Source organism: Struthio camelus, chromosome 18, assembly GCF_040807025.1.
Source record: "Struthio camelus isolate bStrCam1 chromosome 18, bStrCam1.hap1, whole genome shotgun sequence".
NCBI lineage: Eukaryota > Metazoa > Chordata > Aves > Struthioniformes > Struthionidae > Struthio > Struthio camelus.
Window position 1 is genome coordinate 18,510,780 of NC_090959.1, and position 26,059 is coordinate 18,536,838.

The 26,059-nt window shown below is 47.8% G+C and overlaps 2 protein-coding genes across 26 annotated transcripts in view; one reads left to right on the top strand and one right to left on the bottom strand.

Annotated features, from left to right (window-relative positions):
• Positions 1-9,596, bottom strand: part of BCL2L1 (BCL2 like 1) — a 23,280-nt gene extending 13,684 nt beyond the window's left edge. The window contains exons 1-3 of one of the 5 annotated variants that reach the window (XM_068912906.1): positions 9,348-9,596; positions 7,974-8,045; positions 5,881-6,544 (exon numbers count right to left, since the gene is read on the bottom strand). In XM_068912906.1, coding sequence (XP_068769007.1) covers positions 5,881-6,432 — 552 coding nt within the window. In that variant the 5' untranslated portion in view covers positions 6,433-6,544; positions 7,974-8,045; positions 9,348-9,596. Of the gene's footprint in view, positions 1-5,880; positions 6,545-6,812; positions 6,963-7,973; positions 8,046-8,652; positions 9,092-9,347 lie in introns of those variants that run through there. The other 4 variants (XM_009672513.2, XM_068912908.1, XM_009672514.2 and 1 more) reach the window with 4 other exon arrangements.
• On the top strand, positions 8,676-25,662 carry TPX2 (TPX2 microtubule nucleation factor). Of its 21 annotated transcripts, none has more exons than XM_068912888.1 (19): positions 9,329-9,528; positions 9,955-10,328; positions 17,218-17,370; positions 17,629-17,751; positions 17,930-18,050; positions 18,587-18,718; positions 19,242-19,292; positions 19,429-19,551; positions 19,864-19,997; positions 20,376-20,533; positions 20,948-21,119; positions 21,269-21,407; positions 21,918-22,134; positions 22,383-22,481; positions 22,763-22,939; positions 23,083-23,229; positions 23,837-23,948; positions 24,617-24,804; positions 25,249-25,662. In XM_068912888.1, the coding sequence occupies exons 3-19, from the start codon at positions 17,268-17,270 to the stop codon at positions 25,357-25,359; spliced, it is 2,307 nt and encodes a 768-aa protein (XP_068768989.1). In that variant the 5' UTR covers positions 9,329-9,528; positions 9,955-10,328; positions 17,218-17,267; the 3' UTR covers positions 25,360-25,662. The 21 variants fall into 21 exon arrangements, with proteins under 21 accessions (XP_068769000.1, XP_068768989.1, XP_068768997.1 ...); XM_068912889.1 differs by having other exon boundaries at positions 9,346-9,523; XM_068912891.1 differs by having other exon boundaries at positions 9,378-9,523; positions 17,194-17,370.
• Positions 25,663-26,059: the final 397 nt, after the last annotated feature.

Consider the following 26,059-nt stretch of genomic DNA (forward strand, 5'->3'; position numbering starts at 1 on the left):
ATTCATCCCTTCCCTCGTGGTTCAGCAGGTCTGCTACAGTGCCCCAGCTGATATCCATCCCTTCCCCCAGCTCTCTCCAGTTCCTCCTGGGAATACTCTGGCCTCTCAGTTAGCGGGCAGACAGCTACTAGAGCAATATTCCTTGTAATGCCAGGATGGGGCTATTCTTACAGCCTTCAACAACCTGGTGGAATAACAAAAAAGAGAAGCCTAATCAAAGACCTTGAAACATCACACCACCCTTCAGCCTTTACCACACTAATGCCTGGTGTGGGTTGCATGTTTATCACCTTTCTTGGAGATAAACTGTGTAGGTAAACCATCCAGGAGCTTTACATAATTTTCACCCAGAAATCAAGTGCAGCTGAGCACCTCAGACATGTAAGAAAACTGCAGTTTCCAGAGTGGAAACAAGAGATCATTGCTCCTTCCCACCCCTTCTGCCAAGGTCTGACAGCTCATCTCAGCCGAGATAGGCAAAGACACCCAGGGCAGGACTCGGGCTGCGCCCCAAACTCCAGTTTCAAACAGGAACAAGAAATGATCACAAAGACTAATGTTATCAAGAGCAGCTGTGAATATACAGCAGTAAAAAAGTTTGCTAATTATGTCACAGTTTTTTTTTTTTTTTAAATGACACTTGGTTGTTTGGATTAAAAAAAAAAAAAAACACAAAACAAAAACCCACACCTCTTTACAAAAGTACTTTACAAATTGGAGTTCTCACAGCCTCCCCTGGGAGGGAAGGAAATGCTATCCCCTTTTGCTGAAAGGGGCAGGGATTAAGCGGGCTGCTGCAAGTCACAGTCCGGCAGTGACAGAACAAGAGCCAGATCAGGAGTTCTGCCTTCCAGGCGCCTGCTCTAATCACAGAGCTCTCAGAAATGTAATCAAACTGCACCACACATCAAGAGGTAGCAAGGAAAACAGAGAGGGCCCCAAAACGAGAAGAACCGAGTCAACGGGGTGAAGAGTAAAGCTCCGAAAATGCGTCTTTCCATCTTTCACTTTCTAGTGGCAGGAATGTTGCTGCTGGGCTGGGACAGGAAGCAGCAGTGGAAGTCATTCCAATGGCATTTCCTGGAGAGCACTACCGAAAAGCCTCCCAGCTCCCAGTCAGCTTGAGAAGCTGCCAGAAAGCTCCACACAGAGCAGAGATCTCACATGATCCCCTCAGTCACAACACAGCTACCTGGGACTAGCCAGGCTGTCCTGCCCCACAAGAGCACCTGAGCCAGGATCCGGCAGAAAATGGTAATGATGCAGACAGTCCCTGGAGCCAGGGGAACATTCAGTGCTGCAGAGGGACACAAGGGACTCGGCTGGCAAGAAGAAAAATATTTTTGCAACACAAGTAGGCAATGACAATGTGGACATCATCTCAGCTGCAAAGGACACGTACCACAAAACCATTACAGAGGACAGAAAGTAAAAAGCTACAGCTCAGAAACTTTGCATACCGCAGTTGGGCTTCATCCTCTAAGACAGCACAGAGCATCCTCTGGTTATCTCCAGCCACTTTCCTAGCACACACTCGGTGTTGCTATGTGCTGGCCAAAACTTGAAACTGATGGCTTTGATTTAGAAGGGGAGCAATAGTGCCTGGACGCCCCAGAAACTCAGTGTGTTAATACTTACTCAGGTGATGCCCAAACTTGGGAAAACAGCATTCTCCCCAGAGGTAGCTCATTTCCCATGCAGTGCAACAGGCCTCTTCAACATGTGCCATGGACACCTAGCGCTGGAGTTTCTCTCAACATCTCGGAACACAGCATTTAGCAGAATCCAAACTTGCGCTAATCTCAGACTGTCCAGAAAGCTTGAACCAGCAAGGCCTGAGGATCACAGGGTACTCAGGATCTGCTAGATAATGTGGTGCTTGCAGTGGGCAGGATTATCCAGGATATCTGGACAAGTGGATTTGGGACTCTTCACTTACATAAGTTTATGAGGCATTCAGTGGAGCGTCTACACTTAAAGTCTTAACATTAGAGGCTAACCTCCAGTAAACATTGCATTACAAACTGTTGGCGTGGGAGGGAGAGGCTCAGCCTCCCAGACAAGTGATTTGCAGCAAGGTGTAGCAGCCACAGGTGTAAGCACAAGGTCAAAAAAACATTTCTGAAGAGACGAGAATCAAAGTCTAGCTCTAAACCTGAAACCATTCAGAAAGTTGGAACTAGAACACAGGATGAAATCCCAGCTGCATGTCTATCATATGACACAGTCCGAGTCATTTCCTATCATTCAAGAAAAAAAATTAAACTAGAAAATGAGTTTGCTATGTTGACATCTTCTAAGGGCTTTCCCCAAACAGAACCACAGGCCTCCATTCCACTGTAGAGCAACACAACATGTAGAGCCCAGCACGTTCAGCCCTGCATGGCAGGGGACCACTGAGAGCTTGGGATTCACAGGACCAACACGGGAAGTAGCTGCAGCCAGTTCGTCCTCTTTCAGTCCAGTCTGTCAGGATTTAGATGTTACGGACCAATGACCAAGATGCTGCACGCTTTCAATTCCAGCTTGACACAATCCCTTGATGCTGGTCCCTATCATACACTCTGCAAACAAGAAAACCTTTGCCTCCATGTCCACAGACCTTTCTCCGAACTCCCACAGAACACTGTATTTAAATCCCACTCTGAATGCAGATTCATGGAAGGACTGTCATCCCCTGGAGGGTCACAACTGGACAAGACACTTTTGATAGTCTCTGTAAAGGTGCAGAGCGGAACTACTGCTCAGTTTCCTTTCTCGGAACATACTAAGCATGGTCAAGATATCTGCTTGCCAGGCTCTCCCACGCACCTTGTGTTTCGTTTCCCCCTCCTGTGTTCCCTCTCACCAGATTTGTTTTCCATGATTCCTTTGATCGCTACTGGGTTCACTGTTTAAAGTTTACGGTTAGTGGAATTTGGTCCTGCTTAAAGTAGTTGCTGCAGAAAAATGTCCTATTTAGTTTTGATGGCTTACACAACAGCAGCATTCTTCAACCGAGGGCTGGTTATTAAATCCCTGCCTCAGGTTTTTTTTTTTTTTCCCCCCCGCTTGTTTGCTTGTTTGTTTTCCAGGGGCAGATTGTGGAAAGGAGGGGAAACAAAGGCATGGCCAGTAAACAGGACAAAATATACCCATGTTAATATCGGGTAGCGAGATTTACCATTTTTCCTCAAGAAAATGGTTTCTCAAGAAAAGTGTTACAGCACAGCACACAGCAGCTGTACTAGCCCTCTCCAAAGGCAAACCTGCACTCCAGTAGCCATCCTGCACTTTCTGTCGTTCCAGCTCTCTTCACTGATGGAGAATGAAACAAAGTCTTCCTATGTCAACAGAACGTACCATGCTTCTAATGTACTCCTTCCCCCTCCACAGAAAGACTTTCCAGGAAGTGAAATGCTGCAACACTCCAGAACGCAAACCACCCGGTCTTTGCCAAGAGCAGGCCTGCCAGAACTTGTATCCCTCTCTCTGGGACTTGCCTGCTGCACCTCTCCACGAGCTTTGTTTGAATGGACCAGGTTATAACAGCTAAGGCACACTGAACAGGAGCCATAAGCCTATGCAAACAGGACTGCAGGAGAGGGACTGCTCTGTCACAGTGAGTACAGGGTGACACTCTTCTTCGAGGGAGAAGTAAATGGCATTAGGCCAACGCTTCTCTCTCTGCAGCTGGAATCATGCTAAAACGAAGCAGAGCATCTCCATGTATGCACCACACGTGAGGCACTCGAGAGCTCTTATGGCCCCCGTATGCTACTACACAGTGCCATCCCTTTGCTAAAAGTGGCACAGCTGCCCTACAAAAAGGAGCGTAGTGAAATTTGAGTGCAGAGAAAATCTACAGCTGAGAAGTCAAAAAAGCACCAGTTGGGTTCTGCAACAGGCTGGCAGCAGCCACACTCCTCAGCCCTTTCTTGGTGGCTGGCGTGTTGGATCCCCATCAGCAGCACAGCCTCTACCACGCTGCCTACCTTCCTTTCAGCTACCAGCACAACCCAGGCAGCAGTTAGAAGCCCCAATTCAAGGTTACAAGCACAGTGCAAAGCTGCTCCCCAGGGTGGGAAACACAGCTAACAGATCTTCAAAGCAAGAGTTGGTGGGCGGGTCAGATGGAGAACAGTCTTGACCCTTCTGCAATCTGCTGAACAAATATTTGCTCCAAACAATGAATTTAGAGACAGACACAAAAAAAAAAAAAAAAAGGAAGAGTCTTAACTGTGATAGTTGGTTGGGGGTGGGTAACAGAGGGAGGAGGTATTTCATTCCCCACGAGCAGGGACCAGTGATTTTCCACCAGTGATTTAATCTAAATCCTCCAGAGAGTTCATTTACAAAAAATCAGATTGCATTATCGCCTAGGTCTCCAGGATACAACCCAATCCGTCACTAACAGCAACAGCCACACTAGCTTGGAAACCTCAATTTGATCACTCAATTCCAAGACTAATCTGCGGCTTTAAAAGCCAAAGCTGGAGGGAGGGGGAAAGAAATCAGCATTTGGCCAGGGTTATCTATACGATGAGAGAGCTAATGGGCCAGACACAGCCTGCTGAAATGGCCAGCAGACCCTGGATTATTAATCAAAACCAAGCTCCTCTCCCTGAGCAGCCCCACCCACGCAGTGCCCCAGGCAGCCACATTCCTGGAATTCCTGCGCCCTGGGTGCATCAACTCCCTCTCCCCGGGTGCACCCGCTTGCCCCCTTGCCAGGGTCCCTGGCAGAGCTAGCCAGGCCAAGCAGGCACAAGGAGCTGCTGAGCTCCGAGGGGCTTCTGTGGGTCACCTCTATCAGAAGTGTGCAGTGTAAAGCTGGGCTTTAGAGTTTCCTGTCCCCTCCTCACGTCTCTAGGGGTCTTGTGATGGACTACTGCTGACGACGACTGCCAAGCTGAATATGGCTCAAAGACCTTAGCTTACCAACATGCAAAGAAAGCAATTCTCCACCATTTAAATGCTAATAATTGACACAGTGAACTCTTTCCAGTGGGCACTGGTAAAGGTTACATCAGCAGGGAATCGCTAAGATGCAGAAGTAGGAGCAAGAAGAAAACTCAAACATCTGTAGGCCATATACCTCCCACTGGCAGAGTCCCATGCAGTACTGCACAGACAGACCAGGCATTTCAAGAATGCTTCCTGAAGAAATGCTTATTCATGTTAATGCATAACCATTGAAAGTCTACTCGACGTTGCTGCTCGGGGCAGCTGGGAATATTGCTCCAAGCCAAGTATGAAGCAGCTGAAGATTTAGCAGCTCCCCAGCACAGAGGTAGCCGCACACCTCAGCCCTGGCTTGCACCACACCAGCTCCAACTACCCCCTCAGAGGGGCCCAAAAGGGGCCCCCAGCAACCCACCGACAAAGATTCACTGTAAGATTCACTTCACCAGCAAATATAGCAGAAGGCAAAGTCCTGTCTTTAGAATGAAGAAGTAGCTATTACCCCACCACACCACAAGGCTGACCCTTAGGAGTGCTGTGTACTCACAGGGGAGGAAGCTCCACTCCCCACTGCTAAATGACACCAGGAACATGCCTGAGAATAAGAGCTCCCATTTGAAGGACAAGCTTGGATGACACTTGATTCCCAAAGGCTCTTGTAACATCCAAGAAGGCAGCAAAGAAAGAGGGATGGAGGACAAGTCTGGATAAAAACTCTTTTTCTTTCATCACAAAATGCCTTGCCTCTTGTGGCAAGGCATTAAGAACATAGAGGGCAAGGCCATGTACCGGTTTATCTCCTTGCATGATCTTGGATATGTGCTAGTATATATATTGCAGTGAGCTACTACCGTGGTTTAGTTTTACTAGTACCACTGATGGTCTTGAACTAGTAGGATGCAGGAAGCTACACCCGGAGGAGAGAAGAGATCTTACCCATCCGCCATTCTCTTGGATCCAGGGATCTAGATGGTCGGTCAAGTACGTGGTCATCCAAGATACAATGCGTCCAACCAATACCCGCATCTCCTTGTCAACGCTCTCCACACACAACGCCCCTCCGAAGGAGAAGAAAGCGACGATGCGACCCCAGTTCACTCCATCCCGGAAGAGTTCATTCACCACCTGCTCAAAGCTCTGATATGCTGTGCCAGGGGTAATGTGGAGCTGGGAAGTGAGGTCGCTAAAAGCTCTCCGGTACCTCAATTCAAATTCATCTCCTGCCTCTCTCAGTGCCTGCCTCACATCAGCTGCTTGAACAATTTCATGGACTTCAAGGCTGCTCCTGTGCACAGTGGCTCCATTCACTATGTGGCTAGCAGGGGGATGCCAGGACGGGCTCCCATTAAGGACACTGGCCATCCCAGCCTCTGCCGCAAGATCAGTCCTGTTCTCATCCTCTTCCTCGAGCTGACTCCAGCTGTATCCCTTCTGTGAGAGCTTGTAGGAAACAAAGTCAATCACTAATTCCCGGTTACTGCTGGACATTTTCACACTAGGGAAACTCTCAATGAGTCCATGGTCCAGAGCACAAGCAGATCAACACACTTAGCAGGTCCTGACTCCACTCTTCTTCAGGATTGATGAAAACATCTAACCTCTGCACAGACAAACGCCAGAGGAAAGAAAAGAGAAGCAAAGAAATGGTTAACTTTACAGCTTTTTAGATGCATTCATGCCATTAACATCAATAGCTTATCATTAGACTGAGATCATCAGGCATCTTTGCAGTCAGACTTAAGCTGTACAGCTGTAAAGCAAGCGGACAGCCATACCCCCTCCTATGAAACCAAGCTAAACCCCAAAGGGATCCCCAGCTTGCTCCAAGCAACCCCCCCACCCTCCAGCCCCCAGCCACAGGATCTCACCGGATGCAGGCACTGCCAGGCAGGCCGGCTGTGGGCAGGCTGGGGCGGTGGCGGCTCTAGCTCTGCTGGGGCGGTGGGCCAGCCCCAGCCGCGCTCCGCCAGTCCCGGAGCGCCGCGGAGGCAGCGCCGCCCTCGCCGCCCAGCCCGCTCGTTAAAGGGCCCGGCTCCCCCCGCCCTGTCGCCCCGGTATTGCCCAACAGCGACTGGTGGCAGCAGCCCTGCAGCTGCTTGCTTGGGTCAGCGGTGGCTCTCGGTGGTCGGAGAAGCACCGAGCCGGGCCAGCGGCCGCCTGTGTGGGAACCTAGTTGGATATTAAATACTGTGTTTCCAGGCCCCGGGAGTTAGCTCAGCTGGGTATCGCAGCCCCCAGGTGCGCCATGGTGGACAGCCGAATGCAGCTGCCGCTACTACCAAATCCCTGCTGCCTCCCAAACAGCCAGAAACAGTCCCTCATTTTTCTGAGATCCCAGCAAAACCAGCCTTGCTCTCCCTCAGGCAAAACAGGACAAGTTAAGGGGGAAAAAAAAAGTTCAAAATATCCTTTAAGAGGAGAAGATAAGAAGTGCGTGAAGTAAGTTGAGGAGTCCTAGCACTGCAGCTGCGGAAGGAGAAGGAACGCACAGTTATAAGTCAGTGCCACTCTACAGTTTTCAGTAAAGCCCTGATACACTGCAGTATGAAAAACATACTTAGTAATAAAGCAAGGACAGAAACAACCCCAAAGAAAGTCTTCTAAACATATCAGTCTGCCAGCTACTATACTCAGATGGAACCACCTCTGCCTCTAAAATAAAAATAATTTATAGCATTATTTAAATTACCAAGTGTCTCCATAATAAAAAAACTTGAATACACTGCTTCTTCCACAGAGCTAAATCTTCCACTCCCCAAAGAAGGCACTACATATTTTAGTCAGTGACAGAATCTACATCCATCTCAAAGCTCTTTATTCAATGCATTTCTCCAGTACCCCTTTTTACCAGAGTTAGCTTCTCCCAGCTCCATTCCCTGCTCTGCACTAGGGCCTGCAAGGAGAGGTGGAACAAGGTTGTTTCCCTTTAACCTCCCTTTTCACAAGGATCCCTAATAATAGGCAGGATGCACTGGTCCCCCATCAGGATGTGGGCTGAAGAGAAAGCATTTCTCTGTTTCTGTACTCACCCCCTAGAGAAAAACCGCAGAGAGAAAGCTCTGGGCTGGCAAATCTCAGCTCACTTCTGTCTGCTGGACCAGCTGCATTTGAGAGAGTTTGGATTAAAGTAATTTGACACTGCAAGGAGGCACCTCCCTGGCCCTCTCATAATGTTTTGCACCCCGCCCCCTGCCATTCTTGCAACGGCCCGGTCCTTGCCATGGCAGCCCTCCCCAGTCCTGCCGGGGCCAGGGGGTTCTCATCATCAGAGCTGAGACTTTTTGCTTTTTCAAGTTTCACTCGAGCTTTGTCAGTCACAGCAGTCTTAGAGGGACCCAGATTCAGGGATGACCACCCCAAGAGTCAAGACTTAGTTCACTTCTTCAAAGACAGATAATCAAGGATGTGAACTATGAAGAAACCAGGAGCCACTGCTCTATTTGAAGCAGGAGTATCCTAAGCTCTTGCTGCTTTACACGTTGCACAAGTTGCTGTCTCTCTGCAATCTTTTTCTTACTAAAACCTGGACAGTGAGTCAGCATAGCATAAGAGGAAAAAATGGGTCATAGGTAACAGCTGAAGAGCAGCATCTAATCTTTCAGTAAATCAGCTCTAAGCATGACAGTACTACTCATCAGCTACGATCTGTATAACTAGGAGGGAGGAATGCCATAAAGAGCATCAGAAACCACATAACACTTAACATACCTTCCAGTAGATCTCACATATTTGTTGAGGGGCAGAAACAAAACACAAGCGAACCACAGAGGCGGTGGATGAGTCTCACCGGGCTCCCCTGTGACTTACTGGGACGAACGGCACCGGTTTAACAACGCCCCCCACCTCCAGGTAGGCCTGAGGCGAACAAAGGGCATCCTCGCCTGGCTGGGCGGCGAGGCACGTCCTCCCGACCGCCGCTGTCCTGGCGAGCGCAAGCCACGGCGAGCGCAGCCTGCCCAGTGCCCGTGACAGCGGGCCGCGGGGGCTGCCGGTGCCCGGCCCTGCTTCCTCACGGCTAGTGGAGCGACTCCAGGTACCTGCTGCTATTAGCGAAGAGTTACCGCAGCCTCGGCCCGGTACCGAGCCGCTGCCAGCTCGGACCGGGCTGCAACCGACGGTAAAGTCGCCCTGGCACCCGTCCCCCCCCCGCCCGGGCCGCCGTAGTCGCCCCTCCCGGCCGCCGTACCCGGCGGGGCGGGGCGGGGCGGGGCCGGGCCGGGCGGCGCACGGGGCTCGAACACGAGGGCCGCCACGGGGCCCGCGAGGACGGAGCCCACGCTGCCCGCCCCTCGCCCGCCAGCCAATCAAACGCCGGAAGAGCCCTGCCGGGCGGGGCCTGGAGGCGGGCGCTCCCATTGGCTGAGCCGCGTGTCGATCACGGCCTGCCCCACTCCGCCCCTCACCTCAGCGGCCGGTGGAGGGCCCGGGCCTTTCCCCTTCGTCGGCCCCACGGGCCCGGCTGGCAGCTCAGCAAGAGGTCGCGGGGAGCCCGGCCGGGCCTGAGCCCGCTCAGCAGTCCCCGGGCTCCTTCTTCATCGCCCGCCAGGCGGCCGCCGCGCTGCTGGGCCGCGCCGGGGGGGTGCGGTAGGGTGGGAGGGGGCAAGGAGGGGGCGGTGCGCACGCGCGGCTCGCTCCGAGCCTGGGCGGGGAACAGCGCGCATGCGCAGAGGAGGCGGAGCAGGAGCGTCCGTTACGCGAAGTGGGCGGGTGCGCCCGGGGCGGCGGGTGCCAGTGCGCATGCGCGGCTGGGCCGCGCGGAGCCGAAGGCTCTGGCGCCCCCTGTGGGCCGCGCTGGGGCGTTAATGGCGGCCTTCCCCCCCCGCCCCGGGCAGGCCCCGGTGCCAGGCCCCTCGGCCCGGGGCGGGAGCTGGGGGGCCAAGGCCTGCCCGTCCTCTCAGCGCATCACGTCGGTACGTTAGAGTCCCGGGGCTCCTATAGCACAGAGCCTCTTCGGTGCCCCTGTTACCGCAGCTCTGAGCTGGCTTAATGTTTTATTTTTCGTGTCTTCAGAGCCCGATGCACGCCTGCTGCGATGCACAGCACGAGCAAGTGGCGTCTGGCGCGTGCCAGCTGCGGACCTGAAGGCTGATGCGGGCAGAGGGCCGAGGCAGCAGAAGGAAGCCGTGTGTCGACGTTGGTCAGCCTGCTCATCAGCAGTTTTCCATGCTTAGCAGCCTACCGTCTGGCTTTCTTTCAGTGTCACAGCCACAGGGTGTTTTATGCCGAACTTGAGGGAGGATAATGTTGCCAGCTAAAGGGAGCTGTCCCCAAACAGGAGGAAGCCTGGCTGTCTTTGAAAACCAAACAGCTTGGTGATGGAGGCTGTTTTCCTTGGGCCGAGTAGTCGAAGCTGTTGATTGCTTGATAGGAACAAACTGCAACTGGTAAGACAGGAGGAAGTAATACAGGGCTTTGAAACTGCACGAAAGATGCTTATGCTTGATGGGGAACAGCTGTGATGGGAGAGAAACAGAAATTTGTTACATGCTTTTCTAAAAGTTGCCAGTTAGATGCTCCAGCAGTCACGTAATTTACAGCTACTATCAGTAGCTGCGATGCTTGTGGGAACGAGATTGCTCTGTTTTGAAGTGCCTGTGTGACTGCAGTTCCTTTGGGATCAGCTGGTTTTAGAAAAAAACATTTAAGCTCTCCTCATGCCAAACAAATACTTGCTGACTCATGACCAAACGATCTTGCAGACAATATCTGAAATAGCTAGGAACGTTATCTCAGCGTTTGCAGCATCCCTGACAGAACTAGTTAACAAGCCCGGCAGCTTCTGTCTTTGTCAGATGAGCCGCGTGGAAGCGTCGGTAACGACGTTTTTCTGCAATTCAAGCACCCTGCGGCGAAACACCGCGTTGCGATCGCAGTGACTGCTGAGGCCTGGCCCCCGGGGGGTCGGCGCCCGCACCCCACCCTGCTTTGCTCTGGTGCAGCAGCCGGTCCCGGAGCTCGCCTGGGCCCCGGCCGGACCCGACCGCGGGGGCGCTGCGCGGGGACCGCGACCGCCGCAGCAGCGCCCGCTCTAGGCCAGGAGAGAAAGGCCTGCCGCACCCCCCCCCCCCCGCAGCTGATAGGCCGCTTCGGGTCACGGGACAAAGCACCGCCTTTTACGATTGGTCAGGCCCTTTCCTCCCCGGTGTCTTACGGGAGTTGTGGTTTGCCTTTGGCTCGCCACGCCTTTCGGGTTGTGCCTGGGCACTACGCTTCCCGAGAGTCTCTGCGCCGAGCGGCGGCCTGCCAGGGGCGGCCTTTGTTTATCCGGGCACCTTCGCTTCTCGGCGGCCCGCCCAATCGGCGGGCGGCGAGGCGTGGGCGCGGGCGCTGATTGGTGCGTTCGGACTGGCGAGCCGTGTTTCAAAATCCGTTAACGGCGGCAGGCAGAGGCGCCGGGCAGGGCGGCCGCGGCGCTGAGGTGAGCGGGCGGCGGCGGTCTCGCGGGGCATGGGCAGCGCCTGGCGCCGCCGGCTGCGCTCCGCTCGGGGGCTCGGCTGGGTCTCTACCCGCCGCAGGAGCGCGTTTACCCTCCGTAGGCGTTGGGGTCGCGGCTCTCCTCAGTGCCGGCCGGCGGGGCGGAGGCCTTTTCCCGGTGGCCCGGGCCGGTGGGGTAGCCAGATCCTCGGGCGAGGCCCGGCCGCCTCCGCTGCTCGCCGCTAGGCGAGTGCGGCGCCTGGTGGGGTGCGGCTCTCGGCTGGCTGCTCCGTGAGGCGCCTCCAAGCCTCCTCCGCCGCTGCCGGGGTTGCTTGCCCGGCGGGAGGGCCGTGGAGAACGGAGCCGGCTCGGGGCAGAGCCCCGTCGGGGCCCCGCGGCGGGGAGCGGAGCTCCGAGGCCGGCCGAAGCGTTAGGCGCTGCAGGCGACGGAGCTCGAGGCCGCCTCGGGGGAGCGTGCGCGCCAGAGCCGGGGCTCCCGCGCCGTCCCCACCCCGCGGGCCGCGGATGTGGCCCCGGCTTCCACGGCCTAGACCCTCCCTTCCCCCCGAGATGGGGCCGGAGTACCGCGATAAGCCTTCGACGTGGCAGCCGTGTCACGGCTAAAATAAAGCTCTGTGCTGAGATCCGAGTCTTCCAACCGACGATCACAAAACTTGACCTGAAGAAAGGCGTGTTTCTTTCACGATAAAAATGCAGCTTGGAGCGATGTCCCGTGCATGGACAGGGTTATCTTCTGCGTTGTGTTATGCCAGTAACTGTTCATTCACACTTGCTGCTTAAAGCCAGAAGAAGTGTGCGTTTTAATTTTGAAACCAAGACAAATGATTTTGCTTCTTCTCAAAACAAATCCTGCCTCTTTGGAAAAGGAGGGAAGAAAGCAGGCAAAATGTAACTGAGGTAGCAGAAAGCTATGAGTTTAGCTATTGTTGTGTAGCTGTTCTGAATTAAAAAAAAAAAAAAGCTTCAATTTATCTAATGATAAGTTGATGTTATACTGGCTAAAAATAACTCAGTGCGCCTGGAATAGCTATTCTCAGAATGTCCCATTTTTGTGTCTTCTAAAACTTGTGGGCTCTCACTTACAGAGCGTGAGATGTCAGGGCTGTTTATTTTGGGATGTTGGAAGGGGAGGCAGCTCTGGGTAGGTATTACTAGAGCACAGGCTGCTTGTGAGAAAAGCTGCTGTTCTCCTGCCTTGCTCTTCCTTTAGCTCTAAGCTAATGACAGCAGGTCACGGTGGTCTGTAGAGCTCTCTGTGCTCTGATCTCTTACTTACGTGGAGTTAAAGACTATGTCTCACAACTTGAATTTGAGTGTTAAATGATAGAATAGAAAGCATTGCCTCTGTTCTGTACCAGGGACAATGAATTTGGCATTGGTTCTGTACTGCTGAAAAACACATTTGAGCATCAAGTGAGGAATATCAGAGGAGAAAGAGAAACAGTAGATCCAGTATTTGTTAGAAACGTTTCCTTAACCCCACTCAGGAACAGATGAAGGAGGCTTCTGTTATTGGCTACCAAACTAATAGTGCCAGGCTGGAAAAGAAATTTCACCAAGGTGTCTAACAAATTCCCTTTAAAAACTCTATGTTTTTATTTTTCCATTTTTCCTCTTCAGTTTTCCTCTTCCGCACCCTCCCCCATCCCAACAGACAAGCAAGCCTGTCTCCTCAGTATCTAAATTGTTGGGTAAATGTAACTCCTTCCTTCTACTTGGCAGGCCTAGAAGTAGCCACTGGAGTGCGGAGCAGCAGCAGCTCTGGAGGACAGCACATGTGAGACCTGTGGCCTTCTCCCAGCTCTATTTGCGGCCACTTTAGTCATGCTGTTAGCCTAGCTGGGCACCCTGGCTCCGCTCCTGGCTGTCTGGGACAGAGGGGGAGCGGGTGAGGAGGAGGAGTGTTCGTAAAACTAGAAAACAAAAGGGAAAATTCTCGATCTGGAAGAACTTTGGTTTAGTTATTTAGCTTTAGCAGTGATAATTATGCACTTACCTTAGAGTCTGGAGGAAAAAAGAGCCCTTTTGGAACCACCAAACAGCGATGGTCAAAACCAAAATTCCTTGCGTGGCATCATATTGAAGTTCACATGGCTGCTGTGTGGTGGGATAGCTTCCTACAAGGTTATGGTGGTAAGAATATCTCTAGAGAGGTATTTCTAGCCCTTTGTAGTATACTGGCTGCTGAAAAGCATCTGGGATCTTTGTGTGGCTTATCATCCTAATAAAAGGCATAAATGAATTAGCAATTTTAACTCGGTGAGGCAACAGAACAAAGGAAAGCTGTGTGTTGTGGAACAGCAGCCTGGATTAAACTGATTGTCTGGTTAGTCCAGTGTTACATGTCTAAACAGCAGTGTGTTGAATGGTTCAGCAATGTCATGCACCATCCTTAGCCTTGAGGAAGCTTCTCTAATAGTCCATTTTGGATCTTGAGGCATATAAAACACTGGCTTCAAATTTATCTACTGATGTAACTCAGAATATCCTTTTTGTGCATCTGGTACTATTTTTACCCCCCTTCCAGTCCTGGTAGGATCTTAGAGTGAATGACATCTGTAGCTTATGAAGCTCTAGTTGTATATTATGATGAGCTGCCTTTCCTCCAGCTGACAAGGGGCTTATCCAAGTAAATTACAAGACAGCAAGAAAGAACACCTCTGCATAGCTCCTTTCCCCTGTCCATTGATGCTTCCCCAAACCCCTTCGTTTTCTCTCCATGGGGTGCCTAACTTCTTATCTTGGAGCTTTACTTCCTTTCCCTGACACAAAGGCTTGTACAACTAGGGGAACCCTTTGTTCCAGTCAGTACAGCCTCTGTTATTGCATTGCTTCATGACCATGTTTCTGTGTTGGGTTGCTGTCCTAAAATAAGAGTCTCTTTGGATTAAGTCACAATCGTGTAGCATGAAGTATTCCCTTACAACGCGCTTGGTGCTGAATTCACATGCTAGAGCTAGGCAACTAGGTCAATGCTCTGTTAGGTTTCATTGGAGTTACTTGCTCCTCTTAAGCCTTCTCTGGCCTACATTTTTGCTGGCAAGAAATTAACAACTACACTTAGACAATGAAGTTGAGCATATTTGTGACTGAATCAAAGAATCTATCGTCTGAAAGCTTGTCTGCATTTTAAAGCTAATTTGGATTAGAGCAAAGTGTGAAGTTACTCCAGAATACCTATTGCACTTGCTGTTGTGTCAGTCTTATTCTAGAATAGGAATGCTTGTACCAGTTCAGCTGGATCCTTTTTCAAAGGAGTCTAAACGAGGCCAAGGCACTCTTCTGGAACCTGCCAAAGTGTAGTTATTCATAAGAAATTTGATGTATAGAGAACCTGTGGTCTATTCCTCTCTGTAAATTTGGCCTGGCTGTTATATATAGAAACTATGTGGAGCTATGTCTATGTCAAGAGGAGAGTGGAGCTAGAAGGAGAATTGAGGTTTTCATTTTTGCAGTCAACTTTATCAAATAAATGTGGGCTATTTCTGAAGGTGAGAGGATGAGATCCTTCCTCTTCCATGCTTTTTTTGTGACAGTGTTGGTGATGCGCAGCTCTATGTGAACCAGGTGAAAACTGATCTTGCTGATAGCTGATCTTAAGAAAGGGAGTGTGTTCTTCAGCTGGGGGGGGGGGGGTTCCTCCACTGGCTCACTGCAAAACTGCAAGCACAGAAGGTGATGGATATGGGGGAGAGCACAGTCACACTGTTTAACTGCAGCATGGATTTTTGTAGGATTACTGTGTCCCTGTAACTATGGTCTGGCGCGTTGTGCCTGCTAACTAGGTAAAGCATCTGTTAATGAAAAGAAACTTCGGCACCTTATTTCTTATGGAAAGGTTCTATATTGGAGGGAAAGAATTTTGCCCTCTATCTTTCATGAAAAAAATGAGATAATGGTGGTTCTGTCATCAAGATCGTGACCAGATGTCTTAAAATGCCTAGGCTGCCCTTGGAGAGGGTGGGCAGCAGACTTAAAACTGTATTTGACTGAGCCTATTTCTATTCCAGAAACATTATAATGGATGGATCAGAGCAATAACTTTCCTAATCAATGTGAGCTCAGTCCTAAACTGAGTTGATCGCGGAGGTTTGAAATGCCTCTCAGTGAACTATCACTCCGTAGTAAATCCTGTTCTGTGCAAGACTCAAAGCATATGTAGGGATTTGAAATGGGGAAGCCATGAGTTCATCTGACTGAAATGGACTCACTGGAGTTCAGTCAGAATAACTTTTAGCTCCCCACTGGCTCTTTCAACAAACTTGGCATATGAAACTGTGGTATTGATATACTCTTTGTTGTAATGATTGACTATGTGTTTCAGTTTGGGGATGGAGGGAGAGAGCGAAGGGGATCAGAGTGAAGAGGCACTCTTGTTTCTCAAACTGCTGACACTATGAAAGAGTATGGGCTTTACACAGTAAGAAGTTGGAAATAATTTGGCTTATGTGAACTGTGGCAACCCTGCAGCGAACTAGCAGTGGATACAAGTATCTGTGAAACATGATGCCTGATGCTCCAATTTGGTGGACTGATTTGGGAGGGGTAGGGGAGAAATGCAGATGACGCATTTGACTTAAAAAAAAGTGGGTAGTGTTGACAGAAACTCTATCTTGATTAAGGGTGGTAGGAAAGCATTCAATTCCAGCCGTGTCTTGAGCTCGGTTACAGTTGGTTTTGGCTCTCATTCTTCTGTTTGCCTTCTTTGGGTCTTTTCCCTGACGGCTTCACAGTCATGTAGCTGACTCTTCTCTAATGACATTCTTCCCCTTAACTCTAGTACCTCTGTCTGGGGAGCTGAAGGGTTCATGGTGCAGCCATCTTCAGAAGAAAGGGCCTATGAGTTATGAATGGCAGTGGTGCCTCCTAAATAATGCTTTGATTTGCTCTTGGGCATATTCGTATTGAATGGAGCATGCAGTTTAGGCTGAACTATAGGTGGTCTGCCTAGACAGATGGTTTAGCTCCAAGACTTTGTGGATTAAGAATGTACTGCTTTAGAACTGGTTGAACTCAAAAAAGCAAAGTTCATGTGATCTTTTTGGGGAGTATTTTTGAAACATATTGTTATGGGCTTTGCCTTGTGGGTGTATGAGGTACCATGAAAGCATGGGAAAAAAAAAAATGGAAAAAGGTGTTGTTGCAGCTTAAGGATTTATAACTTCAGTGCTGGCTTTATTCCTGTTCCCTTGAATTTAGTATCACCTGTTGATACAGGGATTCCTTCTGCTGTCAGTGCTCCACTAATTAACTACATGGACTGTTCTTGACTCTCTCACAGTATTTGGTTTGTTTATAGCCTGGACAGGCTTTCGAGGTAGTGCTGTGGATCTCGCCAAGGACTCCACACTACCTTCTTCCTACCTTTTGCCCAGTAGCAATACTCTGCAGCATGCTCTTCCTGTTTTAAAAGTCAATGTACTCTGCACACTGCGTATTTGTCGTGTTATTACTTCTTGTAGCCCTTCAGAGGAAGAAAAAAAGAGCTTTGCTGTGCTTTGGAGTCACCCTCATTTGATGCGAGGCTGTAGCTTTATAAATCTGTTTCCTGGTGAGGGTAAGAACTTATTTTGCTGTATGTGGTGAGAGAGAGAAGGGCAAACCAGACCCTCTCTGGAAAAGCTTTGTACTTCCCTTTTAAAAATACACTTCTAGCTCTCCCAGGTACAAGGAAAACCTTCAAAACTTGATCTCTTTGATATTTTTGAAACCTTCAAATGACAACAGTGGTAAAACTGTTCCTTAGCTTTGACAATCAGCAGTTGAATAGAACTACATTGCTTATAATTCCTGTTTGGGGATTTGGCATAACAGGTGACCAATGCTATTTGTCTAAAGGACTGCAGCAGTGCAAGTGAAGGACTCTGGGGGACAACGTGAAGGTGAAGATGTCTCACCCGGAATCTCGCTATTCCTTTGATGTCCCAAACGCTTGCATCAACTTTGGCTCTCTGAGTGATGATGATGTGCACAATGCAGATGCCTGGTTTGGTAAGTTGTTTTCAACTCATTAATTTGTTTTCTGTTTGGATGAAGGCTTGGTGTGCTGCGTATTTCAGGCCTGGTTTCTGTACTGATAGATTAGTCATGTTATTGACTATATCATTCATCATGCAGGTTTTTTTTTAAATTTATCTCATCTTGATGCGCAGCTTAACAGGTGACTTTGTTAACATCCTGATGATATCCAGTGGTATTGTTAAAAATCCCTAATGTGGGATGTATAGTGAAGTCTCTCTTTCCCCCCAGATCAACAAGCCAATCTAGAGAATGTCCCTCCTGCAGAAAATTTGGCAATGGTCTTGCGGAATAGCCCTGCTTTTTCAAAGCCTGATATTCCGTTATCTTCTGTTACATCACAAGGAATAACAAGTAAGTTGGCATGTATGGGGAGGAGAGGATAAATTCTGCCTAGTTTTCACAGGAAAACTAAAAAGGACTCAATTTGGCTTTTTGGGAACCATCTTCATATACTGTTGTCTAGAAAGTTCTCATGTGGCTTTGCTTTAGCGTTTCCGTACATATAAACCATCTTTGTTACTGTTCTCAGGTGAAAGCCATGATGCAGAGGACAGTGAAACGGAGCATGCGCAGGTCAGTGTGGTTCCACAGAATATTGTTGGATCTCTGACGAGCTGGAGAGCTGCTGCTCCTGCGGAGGCCTCTCAAAGGTGAAATACTTGCAATCGGTTTGTGTGAAGATTGTTGGCAGTGCAACTATAAGCAGGTCCTTACTCTCAGGATCTCGCAGTTCTAGCTGTTCCTGGGTGATCCTATGAGACTGAAGTTTTCCAACACAGAGATCATGTATTGGGACAGCTGATCTGCTTGCTAAGCTGGAGGGACAATCTCCAGTGTCTCAGATGCTTGCCAAATGAGACTCAGTAGCACTAGTAGCCTCTAGAATGTGAGAGTACCTGAAAATAAGGTGGCTGATAAAGTTTCTTTGTTTATATCTGTCTGAGTTGGGCAGAACCCTTTACATACACACAAGGGGCTCTGTGCACTCATATATACCAAAGAATATTAAATTTCTGGATTGTTAAACTCAAGTCATTCAAACTGTTTTTGGATTGTTGTATGAAACGCAACTAATTTATGCAGAGCATTTTGGTGTTTGGTGATGCACTGGTGAAAAGTATTATATAGATTGCAAGTCTTCTCAGGCCTGTGGGAGAACTAACCTCTATTTTCTGTCACACTCTAGAGCGGGTAGAAGACAGGCTACAAAGCAGAGAAAAACACAGCAACGCAAACACCTGGCTAAAATCAAAGCAGAGAGAAATGCTGTTGCCTTGGTTAACAATGAAGAGGTTCCACCAATGAAAAAAATGAAAATGTATGTCATTGGTCCTTCAATTTGGGGCTGAGAAGAGGGACACAACTGTTTCTTTTGAAAGTATTTCCACTTGGTTGAGAGGGGCTCTCACAGAGAGCAGTGTGGAAGATTAGGGGGAGGTGACAGACCTGATTCCTGATATGGGTTTCATAGATAAGAAGAAATGTCTGTAAGACCTAAAGGAAATGCTCTGTGTATTTGGAGGTGGAAATGTGAATGAAATAGCTTCTTAAGCTTCTTGCTCCATACTCAGTGTCTGTCAGCTAGCTTTAAACCTGGCTTAACCTGTCCATCAGGAATGCATCAGGCGGTCATTGGCTATGAAAGAGTCATAGCTAGAATATTTCTCACATTGGCTTAAACACCAAGCTACTGTGTGGTGATAAACTTAAGGTCAGGAAATCATTACTGAATAGAAGTGTAATCCTTCAAACGCTGCTCTGACTAAATGAACTACAGTATACCTGTCTGCTCAGAAAAGCCTAAGTTTTGAAAACATGGTAATTCATCTTCCCTTCTGCAGCCTTAGAGTTCCAGGGAAAAGTAGACGCTCTATGCCTGGGCCTGTGGTGAGGTAAGGCTAGTCCTGGAATATTTTAGAACTTCACCAGGTATTGGGGATGTTATGCTGGTGGTGAGAGCTGCAGGTGATCTTTCATTTTGAGCACAGTTAGTTTGAGGGGTTTGCCATAACAGCTTTTTAATCTTAGTTCTAGCAGTGGAGAGAAGCCGATAGAAGTATCTGCCAAGAGAGAACCCTTACAGAATCCTGACCACTCCCCAGGAAGAGGGAAAAGCAAACTGACCATGCCCGCTACACCAACAATGTTGAAGTACGTAGCTTTCCCATAAACAAGGCTCATCTTTGCTAATCACAGTTTTTTCTAAAAAAAAAAAAAAAAAAAAAGTTCTTGCTAATACTGAAGTGTGCATACAGCAAATGGATATGCAAGGTAGCAGTTAGCTGTCAGCTTTCTTGAGTGAACAAAATCCCAACAAATCGTTTCTAAAGAATATGCTTTTATAACGTGACTGTTTCTACAATGAAGTCAGATAGATGTGTTCCTTTGCACTGACATCATGCTTATTAATCAGTGAAGTAGAAAGATACGTATGTCTACCTTAACTCTAACATGCTTCTGCAGGAGGACCAATCTTTCTGGCAAGCTGAAGAGTACAGAGGAACAGGAGCTGGAAAAGATGCAGCAATTACAGCGGGAGGTTATGGAGCTGCGGAAGAAGAATGAGGAGTCTTTGAAAGCAGCTATTGCTGGAGCAGGTGGACTCTAGCTGAATTTCAGGTTTAAGCTGTACTGGGCTCAGCTGGGGTGGTGCAGCATGGAGCTGTACCTTTTTAAAAAAAAAAAAAACAAAAAAAAAAAACAAGCCTTCTAGATTCTGTACTAAGTATCAGGGTTTAGGTGACTTTTATATGTATCAGCTCCCCAAATGCCTGGAAACTAAATTCCATTTTGTCATGTTTTGAAAGGTTATAGATGAATTCCCCCCAAATCTGTTCAAGTTATTAGAAATTAAATTCTTTTTTTTTTTTTTCAGCCCTTCCCTGCTCTCCCCCTTCCCCCCTGCCCCCAAACGCCCTTCCACCCACCCACCCACCAAAAAAGGCTTCCAGACCTTACAAACTCTTCTTCTTTAGGACAACCTGTGAAGAGAACTGTTGGTCAAGTAACAAAGCCAATTGACTTCCACTTCTGCACAGAAGAGAGGATTAAACAACATGTAGAAAGCCAGCCTGGAAATGAGTACAAGGAACTGGATTTTGCAGCAGTACTGAGGAAGCATCCTCCTTCTCCGGTGAGAGCCAGAGTATTGCCAACAATCCACTGGCTAATTCTTGACACCTCCTTGCTGCTCTTGCAACCTACAGGATGCTGGTAACCTGTTCAGCTGGCAGATACATAAAGAGAAAGCATGTATACCTGTTAGCTTACTGCATATCTGCACTACTGTAAGACTTTAAAAGGACTCTCTTGGAATAAGGAGTCCATTCATGTCAGGCCTTCCAGTAGTTATGTTTCAAGCCTTAATCTTCCACTTAATACAGTCTGATATGCTGAATTCATGCATGTGTAGACAGTTACATAACTTCTATCTAATGTTAAGTATTATCCCCTCCTGAATAAGAGGAAGGCACGGATAACGTGTATCAGTGGGGAAAGGAAGTGGCGCTGAACCATGCTGCTGTTAAATAGCTGTTCTTGTCTCCAGGTTCGAATGCCAAAGGGACCCACTATCCCCAAGCCTTTCAATCTGTCCCAGGGAAACAAAAGAAAACTTGAAGAAGCTACATCAGAATACGTGTCCCTTGCTCAGCAGGTAGAAGCATTCCAAAAACGCACGCCCTCTCGTTACCATTTGAGGAGCAGGAAATCTGATGAAGGTGAGCAGTTTCGGTGATGTTAGCCAGCAGGCAGTCCACAGAGATGATGAGAGGAAAGAAAGATGCTTTAGCTATTGTACTGAGCAAATTGTCTATGCCTGTTGCAAGCCTTACCGTTGACTGCTAGTCTCTGTGACTTGAATTTATAGGCCCAGTTCCAGGAAAGCCACTGAAGACTCGTCTTACACACCCTAAAACACCTATGCTTCAAACAAAGCAGCGCTTCAGACCTGTAACTTGCAAAAGTGCAGCAGAGTTGGAAGAAGAGGAAATAGAGAAAATTCAGCAGTAAGCAAAGTTTGACTTTTTTCTCTCTCTGAGAGAGAAGCATACCACACCCTAGAAATCTCCCTTTCACATGCCAAAATACCACTTCTCAGGAACACCTCTTTTGTGTAAAAGAATAAATAGTATAGAGACACTGAGATTCTTCAAGCCTGTGCACAAGGCTGTGGTATTGAACATAGAGATGTAAAAGTAACCAATTTTGAAGAAGGTGCTCTCAGGACAGCTGTTGAGCACAACTTATCTTTAGTAAAGCTAACCCAGTATAGCTGTACTGCCCATGCACAGTTTGAAACCGTGCTGTAGCCAAACTTTGTGGATTTCCAATAAAGCAATCCCTGAGGTAGACCTCAAAGCCTTTTCAAAAACAAAGGAGGAGTTAGTTAACTAGAGCTTCACACTATGTGCATGTGGCACAACTGCTTCTTTTTTGTTTGGAGAGAAGCCACTTGCTAGAAGCTGCATTGTGTCATGGGCAATGTATAGGTGACTGTCTCTATTTTTCCTGCATAGGTACAAATTCAGAGCAAGGGAGCTCGATCCCAAAATCTTAGAGGGTGGACCGATCCTACCCAAGAAACCCCCTGTGAAGGAACTCACGCAGCCCATTGGCTTTGAGCTAGAAATAGAAAAAAGGATTCAGGAGCGTGAGAGTAAGAAGCAACAGGAAGAAGAGCGCTTTGAATTTCATTCCAGGCCGTGTCCAACTAAAATCTTGGAGGATGTTGTGGTAAGAAATTTAGTAATATTTCAGACTCAGAAATTAGGACTGAGGGGCAGTTAGCTTCAAAATATCCCTGGCTATGTTGCATTATGTATTTAATAATCTTTAATAGACCTTATCTCTTGTTAGGTAAGAACTGCAATGAATACACACTGTTTTGTCAGGTTACTTCCCTCTAGCTTGCTTGTTTGTTTGTTTGTCTCTTTTTTTGAGTATTTTGTCTTGGGTGACTTCTTGCTGGCTTTTCTGAACAGGGTGTTCCAGAGAAGAAAGCGCTTCCTGTTACAGTGCCGAGATCTCCAGCCTTCACCTTGAAAAGCAGAACACGAATGCCTGGCAAAGATGAAGAAAAGGTAATCACGAATATGGTGTTACGGTCTAATTTGGATGAGTACAAGAACTGACAGTGTTTCGGAAAGATAAAAAGCTTGTCTGTGGTTCCGGATGCTTATAAAGTGATAGCTGGATCTCTAATTTTGCAGTGTTCAGAGTGTTTTCTTAATGCTGTCTCTGATCCTTACTAAAAGAACTCTAGTATTCGTGGCTTTGTTTAGCAGGAGCAGTAGTCTTTCTGCAAAAATCTCAGCTCTGGCACATATAAGAATGTCAGGTACTAACACTAATATCTCTCCAGGAAAAGGAAGTGGTGCCTGTTATCAAAGCTAACCCTATGCCACATTATGGAGTGCCCTTCAAACCTAAAATGCCAGAGCAGCGGCACGTGGAAGTTTGCCCCTTCTCTTTTGATTCTCGTGACAGAGAGCGGCTAATACAGAAAGAGAAAAAAATAGAAGAATTGCAAAAGGAAGAGGTAAGAACTAATAAATACCTTGGATTCCATTCCTTAAATAAAAAGGGTGTTGCAGGACTTGCCTCTTGCTATTGGCTGTTAAACTTCCAAAGCTATGTGCCTTTGAGAAAAGGGCAAAAAATATTTCAAGTTGTTTCTTTCAGGTGCCAAAGTTCAAGGCACTGCCTCTGCCTTACTTTGACCGTGTCAAGCTGCCGGAAAAAAAGGTCAAAAACCCAACTCAGCCTGAGCCCTTCAATCTGCAGATTGATGAACGGGGAGCTGCCAAGCTACAGAATTGGAAACAGCAGGTAGGATGAAAAGGATAACAGCTATGAAGAGGCTTAAATTAGCTAGTCAGAGTTGTGCTCAACTTCAGAGTGTGTCCTGCTTCAGCTTAATCGGGGTTTGAGGAGTAGTTTGAGCCATGAATTATTCTGTCCTTCGCAAGAGCCTTGCACTATGGGTTAGGGTTTGGCAATTTGTGTGTGTGTGTTGTTTTTTTTTTTTTTCCTTCCCTGTATGGTTAGTGGTGGGATTTTCCACAAGTGCCTAAACCAGCTAGGGGGTACTTTCTAGAGGGCAACTGTGTGGGGCTGGATCCCTTTGCTGACTGTTTCTGTGCTTTCAGATATATTGACATAATAATATACAACTTTTTTCATGTGGAGTCTGCAGTGAATACCTGAAAACTCTTCTGCTTTGAGAGCTGAAGCTGTTCTTCAGGTCGTTTTTGGCAAAAGTAACTAACGGGCAGAGTGAGATCTCTCTTTTTGGCTTTAATATCATTTTCTTTGCGAGTGATTTTAATCTGAAATCAAACCAACTTTTCCAGTGTTGGGAGAGCTGAAGTCTAGGGGGATGGGAGATAGTGGTTTTTGTTATGCCTGACCCTTGACAGGCTCTCTTCTCATGCAGCTTAAAGAAGACTTGAAAAGGCAGAAAGAGGCAGCATGTTTTAAAGCTCGTCCCAACACAGTGGTGCACCAGGAGCCTTTTGTGCCCAAAAAGGAAAATAAGCTGCTATCAGGTGGAGTTACAAGTACTTGCTATGCAGGCTTGGCTGATAATTCAGAATTGATGCAATTAAATGATGCTTAAACAGGCTGATGCCTCTTCTTTATCGGCATAGCCAATATTGCTGTGCACTTAATCAACTAAACCCTTAACAGCCTATGTCCCCAGGGAACGGGGGAGTTTCCTCTTCACTGCCCCCCTGTCCCTGAGCACTAACATGGCAGCTGTATTAACAGCTATGCTACAATTGGCAGATGATTGATGCATGCTAGCTTGGGATAAGGGTAAATAGCATGCAAGGAGCTCCCTGCCAGAGACAGCTGGCATTTCTGCAGCAGCTGTCAGTCTTTCCTTCCCACTTGTAATGAGATGGAGGCATCCACAGCTTGGTTTGTATGAGCTGGAAACTTCATAGGATGTAGAACCAGTCAAAAACTTGTTTGTACTAACAATTATGTGCTTGCTCTTCACATGACAATAACCATGACAGAGGTAATGCCTGCATTAGTACTTCTTACATTTGGGCTTAAGCTTTTCTTTTCCCCAGAACCCCAGTGATGTCCACTAACAACCCTTACAATACGGAGTGCTCCAGAGGGAGGGTTCCATGTGACACTAGTATCGTGCCGCTTTACCTGACTGTCTTTGCACCAATGTTATCCCCTCTATTTCTAAACTTAGAGAGCCTTTCTGGTTCCATAGTTCCTGAAGGCTTTGAGCTGGCAACAGAAAAAAGGGCTAAAGAGCGGCAAGAATTTGAAAAACGACTGGCAGACCTGGAAGCCAGAAGGGAGAGGCTTCAAGAACAGGCTAGACAGCGAGAAGAGGAGCGTGAAAAGGAAGAAGTTGCTAAGCTAAGACAAGAATTGGTAAGTGAGCTGCTTCTCAGTGGGGGTTGCAATGTAACCCAAAGGGATGTGTGAATATGCTAGAAGAACTAATAGCAGTTTTGGGATGCATTAGGACTCCCTAGTCCTCGCTATGGCAAGCTGACTCCTTGCTAACTTTACCACTAGTCTTAAAACAAACAAAGCAAACTAAAAAAAACAAAAATCAGCTCTGCTGAGGCTGCTGATGATTTTTTTTCAGATATACACATCTAATGGTTGCTGCAGAATAACTTGAGTGCACTACGGAACCCCTAAACCCTAAAGCATGTTTTGCATGCTCTTGGTGGCTCACTGCACTGCCTCAGGCAGTGTGATAGTCTTGTAGACAGATGCCTGACTGCATCCCACTGATGGCTAGCCTGCATGTTTTAGCTTCAGCATAACTGCAGCCGTGTTCTTTAATTTTGTCTTTGATTTTTGCAGGTTCACAAGGCAAACCCAATCCGCAAATACCGCAGTGTGGAGGTGAAACCCAGTGACCAGCCGTTGACTATGCCGAAGTCTCCCAACTTCTCAGACAGATTCCGGTGCTGATATGCATCCATGTGATAGTGGGAGAGGGAGCCTATCTCTCCCTGCTCTCTTGGTGGGCAGAGAGAACAGTTGTTTTTATGTGACTCTTCACTCTCAAATCCTACGCTTGGCTCCGTTATTCTTATATCAGTTAGTTTAACTCCCTCTGAGGCAGATGGCTGAGGCACAGCATACAGACAGTGCCATCTAGTCCATGGCTCGCTTCACGTCTAGACATCTTATTCTCTAAAGACTAAACCAGGTTTTGATATTGTATACAAACATTGTGTACTTGAACTAAATAAAAATTCGTAATCTGATCAACATCTCTTGCTAGTGGGCCGAATCCCTTTCCTGCAGAAGAGATTTCAGTAAAGGGCACTCAGCAGACATACAAGGACATGTGCATCTGGAAGAGCTGCCTTGACTTCTTTCCTCTAAGTACTGGTTTTGAGTTGCCATTTGTTAGCCTTTTAGTACATAGTAAGCTTGAATTATGTAAGTAGTGTGAGGCTTTCCAAGCCAGAATATTGCAAGTCTGACCTTTCTTATTGATGTTTACATGAATGCTAATATGAATCTTGCCCACGCTTTAAAGTAGTTCCCTGTGTATATTAGAGCATTAAACTTTCTGTTGTTTTAGAGCTGAAGTCATTCTATTTGGGGAATCGGTTAACTGGCAAATAACTCTTGCTGTTAGCTGCGTCCCTGGCTCGTGCCA